This window comes from Leptosomus discolor, chromosome 1, assembly GCF_034619465.1.
Source record: "Leptosomus discolor isolate bLepDis1 chromosome 1, bLepDis1.hap2, whole genome shotgun sequence".
Taxonomy (NCBI): domain Eukaryota; kingdom Metazoa; phylum Chordata; class Aves; order Leptosomiformes; family Leptosomidae; genus Leptosomus; species Leptosomus discolor.
This window is the reverse complement of record NC_141391.1, coordinates 156,680,155-156,696,885: the sequence shown is the minus strand read 5'-3', so window position 1 is coordinate 156,696,885 and position 16,731 is coordinate 156,680,155. Positions and strand designations below refer to the sequence as shown.

Genomic DNA, 16,731 nt, shown 5'->3' with positions numbered 1-16,731 from the left:
TCACTGCTGTGTGGTGATAGAAGGGCTTTGTGGAGGAGTAGGAAAGAGCATGGAGGGCATGTGAAGAGTGGAAGCATGCTGCTGCTTTGACTGTGAAGATGCATGTGCAGAGTCATACAGCTTGAATGGATCCATGGTGTCTATTGGCAATCAGACAAGTTCCATCCTGAGTAGAGTGAGGCACTTGGGACATGACCACCTCCAGGGTCACGTAAGGACTCAAGAGAGCTGCTGGGACTGATGATTCTGAATCCACTCCCTTGCCATTGGCTTCAGTGCATGCAGTGCTCTCTATTTCCCTGAGTCAATGAGCTAGGCAAGGATGGCACCTTCTGCAATGCTTGGAAAGGAATGGCAGTAATGCGAGGCAGGTATTGTACGAACACCTTCTGATTACTCTTAGATTTCCTCCAGTCCTCCTGCCTTCTTTAAATTCCTATCTTCTTCAGCTTTCCAACAGCAGTTCAGTAGCTAGCAAAATGGCTGTCACCTCATTTCTTTGGTCTTAGTTACTGGAACTTAACTGGTAAGCAGTGGAACTCTTCATTCCTCTTCAGTCATGTCAATGCAATGTGCCAAGTGCAAATTGTTAATGTAAGTCTATTTCAAATCACTTCAAAAGCATGAAGAAGGTGCAAGTCCTTCCACTTTACAGACACAGGGAGAGATGAAGCATTGTGCAGGAGACTCAGCTTTGCTTTTTAGCAGAGTTCATGATAAAATCCAATGCACTGGGTCCTATGTCTTCTGCTATAACTGTGGAGCCTTTTGGGCTTTTTCTAGATTAGGGACTTGTAAATGCATGAGAAGGATGTGTGAGATAATGAATTGTAATTAAAATCTATTGTAAATCACGTGTATGCTTAATACCTGCTCCATTTATTGAACTTGAGCATGAAGAAAGCATTCTCAAAGATGAATGAAAGGAAGTGTAATGTAGAAAAGCAAGTGAAAGCGGGATGCTTCTTTACAGATACTATTCACAGCAATTTGAAAACGACCAAAAAGACTATGGAGCCCACATCTCATTTAAAAAAGTGACTGGAGGCTCTCCCACAGGAGGGCAGTGGGGCAGCACCTACTGACCATCAGTGGGACTGCCTGTCTTTGGGGTTTTGAAAAATAATTATACCCAGTGAGTCAGTGAACAAGGGGTCCCATCCCAGGAGGCTTCAGGATGTACATTTTCTTTTAGCGAGATTCTAACATAATGTAGACTCCATTTTTTGGTCCAAGTGTGGCTTTTGATTTCAGCTGCAAAGGAATCTGAAAGAAAAAAGAGCATCTTATGTACAGTTGTATGTATTTGTTTATGTGTGTAAAACACCCCCACATACAGACAGCCATTTTTGCTGGGGGACCAATTCATACCAGGATTACTGTAGAAGCTGTAAAGTATTTGTTTTACAGTCAGCTGTGGTAGTATAATATTAAATAGCATTTACAGCCAGAGGCTGAGGCAGTGGTTGCCCAGGTATACGGTAGATCTGAACAGAAAGAAATTAACTCTGTAAACGCTAGAGCTGCTGAGCAAGTGCCAGGTGCAATGTATACAGCAATAGGCATGTACTAGAGTGCTGAGATCCCATGAAAGATGTACACCCATTCTCACCCTGTATAAATCAAGGTACTCTGACTGTGGTGTTGTTACGCTGCTTTTCATCAGGGCAGGACTGTGTAACTGGAAGTGGCTCTAGCATTTTTCTCAAACAAAGAGAAAGTCACAAAGGCAAGTCAGTTGTCCTGTTTAGGACACACTATCAGTTCCTTGAAGTTGACAAATGTGGCCTTTAAGCCTCTGCATGTACAAACCTCAGTCTCTGGGCAAGTCTTAAATCGAAACTTCTGCAAAATCCTCAGCAGAGTCATTTTTGTCTCCAGCAAACCCATTTTCATGCCCAGGCAGCCTCGGGGTCCTGCCCCAAAGGGCAGGTAAGCAAAGGGATGTCGTTCCTTCTTGGCCTCCTCTGTAAACCTAGAAGGTGCAGAGATGGAAACTAGTTCAAGAAACGCTTGTTTTTCATGTACATCTCAAAAGGTGGTTATTTCAATTGGTCCTAATGGACAGGTCAAGGGGACTCTTGACAGATTATGTCCTGATGGGGCTGATATGCCGAAGGAAACAGATAATTACGGCCCTCAGCCTTTGTCAGCTGGTGATTCCAGGAGAGGATGGACAGACACTAGTGTTACTTCCAATCTATCTTTAATGAATTGCCTTCATTTGATGACCACACTCAGAATAACGATAACTTCAGGTGCAGATGTGCTAGCTGTGTAGACCTTTGTATGTACGAGTGAGAGACTACAGGTAAAAGGAAACTATGGGCTGCAAAGTGAGCTAAATAGAATTAGCAACAGTGCTTCCCTGCTGTGCGCAACAGATGTAGATCAAGGGGAATCTCTCTTTGAAGCTTGCAAGGGGAGATGAAATCTCATGGGATTGGACAGACCATGGAAGATGGCTATTACACTTCAGTACAGCCCTTTTTTCTGCTCTTGGACCAAAGAGACCAGGTTCCCAGTTGGAAAACATTGAAATTGCAGACAGTTGTGTTCTTAGAGCTGAAGTACCTCAGTCCAGGTGGAAAGACTGATTAATATGGCAGCCTGTATGCAGATCTGCATCATCTAGCTAGCTTTAAAATACTTGATCAACCAATTAGAAATGAGCCTTATTTTTCTTTTTTCTTTTTTTTTTTTTTCTTTCACAAGGAAAGAAACAAAATTCCTATTTGAACAGCAGTCCAAAGGAAAAAACGTAAAATCTGTTTGCCAACACGTGCTGGTTTTGGCTGGGCTAGAGTTAATTATCTTCATAGTAGCTAGTAGAGGGCTATGTTCAGGATTTGTGCTGAAACCAGTGTTGATAATGCAGGGATGTTCTCATTATTGCTGATCTGTGCTTACGTGGAGTCAAGGCCTCGTCTGCTTCTCACCCCACCTCACCAGCAAGTGGGCTGGGGGTGCACAAGAAGTTGGGAGGGGACACAGCTAGGACAGCTGATCCCAACTGACCAAAGGGATATTCCATACCATATGACATCATGCTCAGCATATAAAGCTGGGGGAAGAAGAAGAAACAGGGAGGGGGGCGATCGGACCGATGGTGCTTGACTTCCCAAGTAACCATTATGGGTGATGGAGCCCGGCTTTCGTGGAGATGGCTGAACACCTGCCTGCCCATGGGAAGTGGTGAATGAATTCCTTGTTTTGCTTTGCTTGTGCACAGAGCTTTTGCTTTAGGTATTAAACCGTCTTTATCTCAACCCACGAGTTTTCTCACTTTTACCCTTTCCATTTTCTCCCCCATCCCACTGCGGGGGAGTGAGTGAGCGGCTGCGCAGGGCTTAGTTGCTGGCTGGGGTTAAACCACAGTACAACATCTGCAATGATGGATGTATACTGGACAGAATATGTACAGACAAGAGTACAGAGTCTGAGTCAGTACAAGTTATTAGGGCCAATGCATAATCAACAAGGTGAAGCTCATCCTGGCCTGTGCTGAGTCACTGGTCAGTGTCGTTCCTCAAAAGAAGCAAACCTTTACAGTGATGGCATTACCCGAGAAATCTACAGAGTCCTCCCATGTCATAAGGTATTTGGAGCTGTTCTGGCAGCACAGAACTACTTTTCCAGTTCTGTATGTGGATAAAGGTTCTGTCCTTCATGTATAGGGTCATTCCTAAAAATCTCTCACCTGTTTGGATACAGTTTGCAAGAACTTTAGACTGCTAAGGCCCAGAGAACTCATGCAGGGTAGAAAGAGATGAGAGGTAATACATGCTATTTTGAGGTTTGGAAAAAAGTAATATTGTGTATTTCCACTACCCCCCTCCCTGTGCTTATATATCCTAAATAAGATTGGGATACTACTGCAGAAAGTACTATAGAAGCCCATAATTTGAAATTGAAGGACCATTAACTCAGGTACTGAGCAGTGTTGCATATCCCATGCAAACAGGTTAATGCAATTCTTGCCTTGCTCACCCTCATATATCATTCTGGTAAATTTAAAGTCTCCCTTGTCTTATCCCTGAGGCAGATTTCAAAACGAAATATTAGGGAAAAAAAAGGCTGTAGCTGAATTAATTTATTTTTTGTTAAGCTCTTATTTTAGAATTCTTAGCAACATTACGAACTGATACAAGCTGGGGAGAGTGTTAATAATTATGCTTCATTCCTCAGGGAAATTTCAAAAGGGAATTCATCTTAGATTCACAACAAACAGCACTGTGTGAGTCAAGCGGACTGCAGCCCCCACTATCCACTTTACCCTGTAATGCGCTTTCTATTCTACTGTTAAAGTAGTGAATAAACAATTAAGACAGCATTTCTAGATAAGTGTTGCTAAAACCCCTCCCCAGACTTCCAGTTGTTGCTAAGATTCCTCCCCAACAAAAGCTCTGGGCTTCTCTAACCCTGGCATTGCTCTTCTTCATGGCCTATGTGGCTGATAGAGCATATGCCAAGATTTGCTCCAGAAGGAGCACTGGGCAAACCCACCTACACCATACATGTGTTGTCTTACTGGCCAAGATGGTTCTGGGCTGCCTGCCTCACGCTCGGTTGTTTGTGGAGCATGCATTTTTTTTCTTAGTAGACTTTTCAAGGTAGTGGTAGCTTAAAATGCATATGCCTACAGAATGGCTTAAAATATAGCTGCACACAAAACTAAACTCTGCTTCCACACAGCATCCCATCAGCTGAAAGTCTCCCTGTAAGATAGGACAGGTAAAAAACCCACAACTTGACAGTGCCTGCCCCGCCCCCCCCCAAGTTAAAGAGATCAAATGCTCCTTGTGAAAGTAGATCTTGCCAAGCAGATCTGAGAACTCAGGATCCTGACACAGACAGAGTGCAAATTCCCAGTGGGAGATGGGACAGGTTCCCCACTCACAGTGTACCCACTCCATTACAAGATCTCAGATGAAAAGGCTGCTTTAAACCAGCCAGGAGCTGCACGAGTTTCCTGGGTACCTCCCCGGAGTAGCAGTGAATATACTATCTCACGTCAGAATTTCTGCATCCAGAGGCAACACTATTTGCAGCATCTGATTTGAAAACAGGTCTGAAAACCCACGCCACATTTCAACCTTGACCAAACCTCACAGAATCTGTGGGATGTGCCACTACCGCCACTTGCCTAATTTGGTAGAAATAACATATTTTTATGATCCTAATTAACTTGTGCTACTCTTGGTGGAAATAGTGCTTTGGGTGAATAGTGAGTGACCGTGGCTGTGAACAAGCAGCAGGATCTGGTGTCTCCACTGGACAGGCTGGAGTCCTGTGCCCACCCCAAAGCGTGAAACAGCATTTAGGGCAGGCCTTTGATCTAAACAGGCCCAAATAAGGACTTCAACCTAAGAATGGAAAGCATTACTCCACATACCTCTCGGGAATGAACTTCTCAGGCTCTGGCCAGAACTCAGGGTTGTGGTGGAGATGTCCAACTGCAGTTTCAATGACAGCCCCAGCTGGAATACGCTGCCCCAGCACTACACAGTCTTTAGCTGCTTCCCGAGTGAACCTGCAACAGTAAGTGTCATGTATCCCAGATGATTAATAAAGACAAAAACACAGCAGGAGGGAACCATAAAAGTCAATCTCTTCAGCTGGACTGACCCTGCAGTTTTAGGAGTAACACTTTCCCAGTAGATAAATACAGCAACCCTTGCTGATGCTCGTGACTTCTCAGGTTACAATCATCATCACCTAGAATCACACAGCTCCAACCCAGCTTGCTAGCTTTTGCCCTTTTCACACTAAAAAATTTCTGGTTGCTTACAAGTTTCCAAAACATTAATCGTTACACTGCAATTTTGCTGCTAATGTTTGGTTTAGACTTATTTTTTATGAAAACTGAAGATGAAATGTGTCAGTCATCCCTAATAACAGGCAGAAAGAGTATGCTGGTTTGCTTTCAGGAAAAAAGTATATCAAGAAGAAGCACACCCATGCTGGGACAGCACTGGAACTTCACAAGGTATGGTTATAATATTAGGACTAAGTGTTCTGATGCTGCTACAAAAATACAAACAATTCACAAGCCTTGGAAAACTTCATTTCACATACACTCACCAAAGATAAGCATGATGTTAGCAACAAAACTCTCCGGTTTCCTCCCACCCTGTGGTGACAGGTGACAGAGTAGGACTGTCCTTAGCAACCTCATCGTGACAAGAAGACTGAGAAAAGTTGCCTGCTGAAGCTGAGCTTGGGTTTGTAGATGAAAAAATGGTGTGTGGGTGTGCATGTGTGGTGGCAGATCCTGATCTAGATCTTTTGGTGCTTGGGTGGTCTCTACAGACCCCAAACCAGCCCAGACCCAGGCAGGTCCCTGCTATCTCAGCCTAGGAGCTATTCCCTGGCACCAGCTGGGAGCACGGGGATTGGACAACATGCAGGAGCTCCCTTTGCTGCTCCCCATGCTGTGCCTAAAAAGTTGAATGAAGACTTCAGTTTCAGAGCTGTCAGTCTGGTATCATTACAGGAATATATTCTTGCCTTGCTGTCACCCATCTCTCTCTTTCTCATAGATGAATAAATAACAAAGACTTCAAACCTGGAGCAAAACACTGGCATGCTAAAATACGTTGACAAGCCATCCTTCTCATCCTTACATGAATTTGGTGAAAGTCGTCTGGCTAATGAGTTCTTTTTTTTTAAAAAAAAAAACAACTCATTTTATAACAAGCTTGGCTGCTACTGAGTTTTCCCCTAACTCAGCATTATCTTTGTCATAGGCAATTAGCATCTTTCCGAGGCACTGGGCTGTCCTATCCATTCCACATCCATCAGAGTAGAAGCCAGATCAATAAACATCACCGACATCACCAACCGAAACTTCAGGACAACTTTGCTCCATTCTCATTCCGTTTCCCATCTGACAAACATTGATTGTTTCCCAGTGTTTCAGCTGAAACTCAAAGATCCCTGACGCTTTAACTGGCAAAACAATTTCCACTTGTACACCATGTATAACATAGTAAAGCTCAGTCATCTCATCCAGCAGCAAGTATCTTTGACATGTACTCTCTGAACAATCCTGCAGATGTCCATGGAAAAATCTAGACTTCTGATCTTTGTGAACATATAGAAGAGAATATGATTTTAAGCTTTTTTATTTTAAGGTGCTTGCAATCATGGGGTAAATTTTTCAAAGGCTCTCACAGCAAGCTCAGCTTTGGCTCCTTTCCAGTCATCTGAATTTTTTCCCCGGCTTCATGAGAAGCAGTGCAACTGGCTGACCGCTTTGAAAAGTTCCGTTCTTAACATTTGCATTTATGCTTCTGATAACTTGGAAACTTGACAAACAGTTTTCTAATTGGGTTTCCCCTTGTTTTCAGTTCATTGATATAACTTAATAAAATTAGTCTTGTGTGAACAGGGGGGGACAAGACTTTCAAAATTTAATTGATGTAGCCATTAGCTTAGCTATATTAGTATAACACAGTACTAAATGCAAAATAGTAGGGGTCCAAGTTAAACACACACGTAAAATACAGCTTTCTGAATGTTCAACCCTTCCACAGATCAGGGCCTTAATGATCAACAGACTAGGGTAGGTCTTTGCTCTGTGTCCCCGAAGCCCAAGGCATATGAAAGCATCATCATCTGACTTTCTAAGGCCAGTCCTGCTGCAAAATGGTTCCATCCTCTAACCTTGGGGGATGGGAAGAACGGTGAGGAAGCAATCTTGGCCAATCCATTGTAAAAAAACTGTTTTAGAAATACCAATATTAGCCAGTTTTCCTTCAACAGGCACATTATATCTTTCAAGTGCACAAGCAGTATTGATGTTGGCACAGAGACCAAGGGCACGTTGGTCTTCCAACAGCAGATTTCCATTTTATAGAGCTAGGGATCTACCCTGTGGAATCAGAAGGGAAAAAAAAAAAAAAAAAAGATACCTGAATGCAGGTGGGTACATGCGCAATGTCTCTGCAATCACCATGTCCAGATAAGGGAGTTCTTGTACATTTTGATAATCAGGGACCATCTGAAAAGGCAGGAAGAAAGGAACAATTACATTTTCTCACATTTAAGTGCCAAACTCATCTCAGATTAGCTTTTAAATCATCTATTTTTTACTGGGCATTTTTCCTGTAGAAGAACTCGATGTCTCATCTAAAACAGTAAATGATAAAATTATACAAAAATGTGGGCAGTAATTAAATGTGTGTATAACATTCCTTTCATCATCAAAATGCTTTGGTGCGCAGCCCAGCTGAAGATATAATAATAAATCGTCTTGCTAGGAAGTATTAAAAACAGGGCATTACAGAGAGCATTAATAGCTACAACAGAGCTACTGCTTTATACAAGCACTAAGATCCACACAGGATCCTTGTTTCTTCCCAAAGACAAGAGTGTGGCAGACCAGGAGCACTTTGTTCACAAGAAACAGCTACTCCTTCAGTTATTCTTGTTGCTGTTGGGCAACCCTTTGCCCTTTTCCAGTTATAGAAATAAGGCAAACTGCTAGTGCTGTAATGCCTGCAGAGGGGTGGGAGGTGGCACTGGAAGAAACTGGCACCCTGATGAGGAATGGCACGCAGCGGCAAATTGCTCCACCGAGTAGAGGGGGCTGAGGTACAGCTCAAATCCCACCTGGCAGGACTGCAACAGTGCCTGGGGAGAGAAGCCTCTTTCCTCCCGTGGCCACCCCTTGTGTAATGCTGCTTAATTTTGCATGGCGGGCAACGCCTGAGCCCACATTTTTGTAAGTCTACAAAACCACCCGGCCCTTGACAACGAGTGGTGGGCACTAAAACCCAGCCAGGGCTGTAGCTCAGAAGCCTTTGCCCTCTGACTGGCAGCAAACAGACAATGAAACACACCAAACCGCAGACGACCACCAGCAGCAGTGACACGACTCAGCACATGGACGAACAGAATTTCTCCCACTGTTACCTTCCCTGGAAAAAGGACATTTTCCCTGTCTTATTCAGTACTCTCAGCAGAGGGCAGCCAAAGCACATCCAACAACCTCGTCAGGAAAGCAGAGTTTTGTTTTAAATTAGAGCATCTCCTAAAGACTGACACAGAGTAAATCGGAGAAAAGCACAGACGTCAGACTAGACTAAACCTTTTATGAAGATTTGGGGCCCCTGCCGTTCACAAAGGGGACTGGATTCCATCCTTCCTTTATTTACTACAGCACTTTTCATGTATAATGCATATTTTATTGAATTTTCATGCAAAAACATATGGTACATACTGAAAATACTAAGCAGAGAACAACTCCAGATGGTATGCAGAAAAGGCGTACAATAGAACGAGGATACCTTGCTGGATTAGGGTATCACACTTATTCAGCACTAAGCCACCATGCACCATTTCACATTAACTGATCTTTTCTAGGAAGGAAATAGATACATTCTATTATCCCCATTTTTTGGCTCAGGAAAGAAAAGCAGAACCAGAGAAAGTAATTTGCACAGGCTGAGGAGAATCAGTGTGTCTGCTCCTCTCTAAGAGAAAAAGATGCAACTCAGCTTGTCAATAGATGAAGTATTTTGTCAGTATATGTCAAATATTATCAATACAGGAAGTACAGACTGCATTGACAGCCTTTCAATGTTGTTTTCATATTGCAGTAGTCCTTTGGCTTAGGTCGATGGTTATCAGACAAAGGACTAGGAGACTAAAAGCCACAAATGGCCGCAATGTCATGAGAACTGTGGCTGAAGGGTGAGCGAGGAGCTGCACTCCAATAATTTGAATAGCTAAAATCAAAGACAGGAGGATGATTTTCATCATCCTTGTTGTGCAGAAAGGGATCTGAGGGCTACCTGATTTCACGTGGGAAGTCAGTAGCAGAAGCTGGAAATGAACTGTGATCAGACTCAAATTTCAGGCCTTTGTGGCAAAACTACCCTTCTCCACAACCACACGGATGCTCCACACTTTGATGCAAATGCATGCTGTGGTGTGGGGTGTTTTTTTTTCTGATAATTTTATGTCTCTCTTTCAGAGCTTTCCTCTGTCCTTTTTATACTCTCCTGCATCTCTTTGAATTCTGCGCCAGCATCTGAGTCCTCTCCCTGCAACCCCTCCTGATTTTATGGACAGGCTGGCTGAGGGAAGAGTTCAGGCTCAGAGTAAATGAGCGGTGGAGCCAAGAGCACACCGTGATGTGTTCGATTCTTTGAGCCATGCTCTTTCCACTGGGCCTTCCTAGCTCTCTCATAATCCCTCTACTTACTTCTGGAGTCAATAATTAAGATAATTATATGGTAACCTGATATAATAAGTAGCCACTAAATCAAACCATACATCAACAAATAATTTAACACTAAATTATGGGAACTTTGATTTGCTCTTTCAAATAGCTTCTATACCTTCAGGGGATTAGCAGTTCAGAAAACAAAACAAAGGTGCAAAACCAGCTGATTTTCCTTAGAAGAAAATTCCTTTTGCTTACATAAAGAAAAGGGGTCGGTCAAATGGCAGCACAGTGAACTCTGCTATCATGAGCGTGGCAGACACATCAGTCATTTCCTACATCTGACGCAACTTAATTATTGGCACTTCCATGCTTTTAGCATCATCAAAGTAACTGGACATAATTTAGTAGTTGTTTGCAAGGTCTGACCTGAGGCTGCGTAAAGTACACACCAGCCAAGTACCTCTATTTAGGAACGACAGTTTGTTGCTTTTTTTTCCCTTTCAAAGAAAATATTTTCCATTTGTTTTTCCACTCCCTGTCTTCAAAATATGCCTTTAGCCCAGCACATTTCAAAGGAACTTAAATATACTTTTCTCCCTAAATGTCCCTATTCATATCTTTCGACTGCTGGTAGGTTTGCTGGGGTGGGGGGTGGTGTTGTGCAAAGATGCCACTTTAACTCCCTGCAAAAAAAAAAAAAAAGTCTACATTGCCTCTTACTCAAGATTGGGCGTTTTTCATTAAGAAAGAGATTCCTTTCTGTAACAAGTAGAGATGTGGGGGAGAAAGGAGGCACCACATTGCATGCAATGAAACATCCCATATTTTAATTTTGCAGCCACTGCTTTGCACAGCAGTTTGTCTTATGCTTTGCACAGTCTTGTAGTATCTGTTCCTGTTGACGTGGAAGTGAAATGGCCATGTAACATCTTGTGGAATTTGCTCTGTATGTTTCCCCGGTTTGATTTCTGAGGTGTGGTGGTACATTCTCACCTATTCCAGACCGTTCAATCACTTCTGATGTCCAGAAAGCATCTAGTTTGGTCACAAACTCTCCTTTGTGACTGACAAATCCCAGGCCTCTATTCCTTAGAAAAAGGTGGGAAATTAATTCTTCACCCCACAGAGTACCCTGAGGTGAAATACCAGCAGTGATTATAAAATTGCCTATGTGCTACAAGGATGATGCATGTTTTAATCCCCAGATAAATTCCAAGAGAGATAATTGCCTTCAGATCCACCTCTGCTTTTCAGTATTGGCTTTAACGTTTTCTAGGCAGGCAAACTTATTTTTTGCCACCACCCTCAGTTAACTTTTAATTCCTCAATGAACACCAAGGGAATCCAAGTGCTGACAGGAAAGGTCTGGCCAATCTTTCTGCTGCAGTTTGAGATGTTACTGTTCCCAGTTGCTCGCTCCTCTTTGCTGGCTGTGGTTAGCATCACCACAGCCAAGTCAGCAGAAGGGAACATATGCCTGCACCTCAGTTGCTTCCATACAGCGTCCAGCATGAACCCCTCTTCAGCAACAGTTTAAGATGCAATACTAACTTTATCCCAAAGCAGGTGACGAGTGAGGCACAGATCCTCTTCTATCACCTCTGTTTTGGAAATGGTAATCCAAGTACACATCAGTCAATAAGAGATTTTTACTTATCCTGTTGGTCATGGTCTGGTAGCACTCAGCAGCCACAAATGAAAAAAAATCAGAGAAAATTTGGTGTAGCTGACAGTGTGACATGCACCTGAAATCAATCTGGAAGCAGCAAAGGCTGCACAGACCACATTCCTCATAACTAGCACTGCTGAGTCATGGCCTGAGACTGAACCGGCTGTGGTTTCTGAGAAATTGCAATCGAAATCAAATGCCTCATGTGCAGGTGTGACTGTGACAAAGTCCATGTCAGAGAGATGATGTGCAGATCTGCTTAAGTGCAGATGCAGAACCATGAGTTATCTGCGTATGCATAGCTACGCAGCCCACATCGGCTTTCACCCAAAATGTAGACTTTGGATAGCAATAGGGTAGGAGGTGGTGAGTCAAAAACAAGCCAGCATCATCCCCAGTGACTCTCACCCACCTCCTTTTCAAATTGCTAAAAGAGCTATTCAGACCATAGCTGTAGCTAGGATTCACAAACAGGTCAGTGTTTCTTAATCAGATGGATCAAAAGTTGCTGACTGATAGATCAAAGAGTCTGCCTGGTGTTTTGACCTCGTTTTGGTCACCTCTAGGAGCTGCTCATCCCCTAACAGGACTAGAGCCTGTGTGCCATGCTCAGCCTGGGAGAGGAGGAAGAAATGCAAGAATACTGTGTCAAGTTAGGGTTGCCCTACGACAACCTCGCTAACAACTGTATCAAGAAAGGAAAGGTTAGCAATGGGACAGCACTCAAAATGCAGATCAATGAAAAAAAGAGGTGGGATGGTTCAACAGGCACCTATGTTTAACTTGCTTAAATAAAGCTTGCCTCATGTTTTACCACTTCCACAATGGTATGCTGGAATACCTGTAAAGCACCAAACTAAGACCTCCCTACAAAGTCAGGCAGTGAAATAGGGACAAAGTTGATGAAGCAAAATTTCTTGGCTTTATCTTCAGAACTTGGACCAAATACTAAAAAAATGCTTAAGGCAGTCCTCATGCGATACTCACTGCAAAAGCTTTCTCTCTGCTCTCTGCAGTCCAGCCTGCACCTGCCAAGTGAGACATCTCTCCGAGGCACGGCACCAGGCAGAACCAGCCCTTGCCACCAGGGAAACAGGACCCTGAAGCTCCTGAGTCCCACTTGTCCCAGGAGGCAGGTCATGGCAGATTGCTTTAAGATACACTGTTGTAAGACAGAGAAGAGTCTGTTGACTATTTCCAGTGACAGTGGCCTACAGAAAGGTATCTTCTAGCAGAATATTCAATTCTTGACTATAGAATTGAGAACAAGATTCAGGAATGAAAAATAGGACAAGAAGCCTGATTTCCAGATTAAGATGCAGCAGTAAAAGGCTTCCTGAGCTGCCTAGCACCTCTCCTCTTGAATCCTTACAGCATGCCTTTGTAGCACTAAAGCCTCACCAGCAGCACTGTGTCTTCTCACATGCTCTCAGAAATGAACATTAAATCAAGTCCTTAGCTCTATCCCCTCATGCCTCTTTCTGCAGAAGCAAGCAAAGGCTATCTAAAACACGTACTCCCAAGCTTTCTCTTTATTTCTTTACTCCACATAGGTTACCTGCCACCCCTCCCATCTGCTTGGGTTGTCATTCAAATGGAAATGCAGCACACAGGCTCTCACCCCCATCCTTGGTGGATGCTCACTGGGTCTGGGAGCATTACTTTGCCCATCAAGAAACTTCCCAAGCTTCAACAGCATTCAGTGCTTCAGACATCTCAAACAAACTCCTCCTGGCTCCTAAAGACCGTGCATGACAAATAAAATTAGTATTACACCTTTTTGTTCAAATTACTTGCCAGTCACCCTCACACCTCCTCCAACTCCACCCTTCACGTTCCCCTCTGTCTGGGTCCATCGCCCTACAAGTCGTGTGAGCACAGTCAGAGGCAGGTGCCGATTTGCAGGCCAAGTTCAGAGGTGGTGGGAAAGGCTGGTGCACCAGTTACGGACTGATAACCACATTACACACAGACCTTGCAGCCAAATTCCGTCTGTTACTTTGGTGCAAATCCATGCAGCTCCCTGGGGTTGTATCAGTGTAAGGGAAAGGAAAATGCGGTTCTAAGTATGTACCCAATAGTGCTGGGGAAAGAGCCAGAAAGTATAAGGTTACACCAATGTCTACTTTCTTTAATGTTACTTTGCTCTTTGAATCAAAGACTTCAGCTCCTGACATAAGACAGACCTGCACTAACTCCAGTAGCTTTCGCGATGCTAAAACAAGGTCTTCGTAGCATCACTGTTCACAAGGGAACTTCTGTGAGATAAAAATACTTCCTGAAACTGAACACTGTCCCAAAACCAAACAGATAAACATAAAAGTTGCAACCAAAACAGTCAGAAGTTCTCTTCCACCTACATTACTACTGACACATGGTGATTAGCAAGAACAGAATGAGTGCCATCAGGTAGGAGATCTGGCAAAAAAAAAAAAAAGGCAGGAAAAGAGAAGAAAATCACTAAGGAAACCCTTTATGAGGCAAGCTACAAATTAAAACAAAGGAGAAAAATATCTGTTTCAATCTTGGATTTGTAAATTTGTTAACTGCATCTAGTCCCGGATTCCCGTACCAAGAGAAGTGTGTGCCCTTAAACAAAAAGCAAATAAATAACTGGGCATGAGACTGGCTGCCTGGAGTGTTTCGCTGTCCGGAAGAAAGGGGCAGGTCCCCAGTGTGCTGACAATGCCCAGCCAGGCAGCTTTTAATACACAAGTACCCTCACTATACTTTTTTTTAAACTTAGGTTTAGTAGGGAAGAGTAGCTCCTCTCCAGAAACGGCTCCCTACCTGTGTGCAATGTGTGCCTTGCTGCAGCTATTTATGGATGCAATATAATCCCTGGCCATGCATTGTAGCAGGTTAAACCCAACAGAGACACAGAGACTGCCCATTTCTCACCTCCTAAAAAACCACTCAGCCCCCAGGAAATCCCCCCCTAGTTCTCTCCTCAGCCCACCGAGGCTCAAAAGTCGCTCTTTCTACACTTGTCTGACACAATCAAAATTTCTACTTGGGTGGCAGAAATGCTGAATGGTGAAGGATCCCAGTGGGAGGGATGCAAGGAGGAAATTAAACAGGAGAAAGGACTGCCAGAGGCCCAAAAGGCTGAGAAAGAGAATTATAAAACTGGGGTAGGTCTGTCCGAAGGGCATGTCACCAGTCCAAAGCACATTAAGCACTGAAGTTCGTGCAAGACTTAATCCTTCCTGCTATAGAAGTGTCCCTTGGTGGTTGCAGCAGATCTACAGGAATAAAGAGAAGGGATTTTTTTCCCCTCTCAGCAGACATTCACGGTATCACATAAGAGCCAGATGATTTAATTTAATCATTCCTGCTCCAGCTCGTATTTTCTGTATGGAGGTGACACTGCTTTAAATTAGGGCCTTGCATATAAAAGGCCTGTGTGTTTAGCTTAATCAAATGTTCATTTCCTCATGTTACACTTATATTAAAAGGCATCAGCATGAATTTTCATGCTGCAAATAGAGGCTATCATATGGGCTATGTAGTAAGGTTCTCTTCGGTCGTTCTTCATCTCTATGGCGTTGCACGCTTGGCAGCCTTATGGACTGAGAGGTGACTCACCCCCAGGCATACACTTTGGGGAAATATGCCCTAGAGAGCACTGTCCAACCTATGAGGAAAGCAGAGCTTTACACAAAATAAATTACTTTGGTAATTTGCCCTTCTGCAGATACTTAAATATGGGCTTGAGCCAGTGGCTGCTTAAGTCATTGGCTTCAGCAGCTGCTGGATGAGACCTTTTCCGAATTAGTAAACAGGCAAACGTTCACAGCAAAGAAACTGCAAGATTCTGCCATCACTCAGCATAATTATTATTTGCTGCGACAAGGGCAGGTCAGTTTTAATACCATACAACATTTATGTAGTGCCTGATGCCTTGAAAACATTTTATGTACATTAGGTGCAGTACAACAATAATAAAACTTTGCCTTTCCATAGTTGTTTTTCCCCTGAGGCTCGCAAAGTGTTTAGCAAACATTAATTAGTTGGTCATCTTCCAAATGCGTATGTGAGGTGCTCCTGGTAAATACACCCTCCCTGTACACAAGGGGCCAGCAGAGGTGCTGAAGACTGAGGCCAACAATTTACAACTTTAAGCAAAACGCACCCACCAACTCGAGCCTTCGTAAGTAGCCTGATTTTTTTTTCAGTCTCAGTGTGACTCCTGTGAATAAACAGGCAAATACTGCTCTGAATGCGTAGACTTAAAATGACCAAAAAAGAAATCCGCTGCATGGCATTTAAATATGTCTTAAACAAAAAGGAGCTTTGTTTGTTTTTAGCTGCCAAGATCATAACTGAAGGTTCAGCCTGTCCTTGAGAAACGCCTGGTACTAAAAGTACAGAAAGTACAGAAGCTTTTCTGGTGTCAAAGCTCCAATTCCTTGCTGTAGACTTCCGCAAGTCCTGCCTAAGACACGTAAAATCTACAGGTAAAAGCCACGTCCAGTCCTAGCTCTAAATGTTAGCATATGGACTTTCTATCTGGCTTGAGCGAAAAGTTTGTTCCTGTTGAAGTCTCACATTTTAGCTGAAAATATGAAAAATGGAAGAAAGAAAGGGGAAAAATTTCTGACCAAAGCTGTTCAATGCCCTTTCCTTTTCTGCTCCCTCTGAAAAGTGCTGACTGCCTTGGGTACAACAAAGCAGATTACGATTGGTATGCGAAAAAACTTGATAGCACTTGAAACAGCTTTTGTGTTTTCTCCCTCCAATGCATGAAGAGGATCTTTTAAAAAAACCCCACATACCAGTCCAAAACCCACTACCCCAAGCTCAGTGGGGAGCTGGCTGTGAGCAGGGGTGTCTGCTGCCATGACACTATCCTATGACAAACCTCTCTAGATATTCAGATAAA

General features: G+C 43.4%; 1 protein-coding gene across 1 annotated transcript in view; it reads right to left on the bottom strand.

Annotated features, from left to right (window-relative positions):
• Positions 1 to 1,105: 1,105 nt before the first annotated feature.
• The window catches only part of TBXAS1 (thromboxane A synthase 1), a 229,291-nt gene continuing 213,665 nt past the window's right edge, over positions 1,106 to 16,731 (bottom strand). The window contains exons 10-13 of the mRNA XM_086468110.1: positions 7,917 to 8,005; positions 5,396 to 5,533; positions 1,813 to 1,975; positions 1,106 to 1,266 (exon numbers count right to left, since the gene is read on the bottom strand). Coding sequence (XP_086324236.1) covers positions 1,192 to 1,266; positions 1,813 to 1,975; positions 5,396 to 5,533; positions 7,917 to 8,005 — 465 coding nt within the window. The 3' untranslated portion in view covers positions 1,106 to 1,191. The remainder of the gene's footprint in view (positions 1,267 to 1,812; positions 1,976 to 5,395; positions 5,534 to 7,916; positions 8,006 to 16,731) is intronic.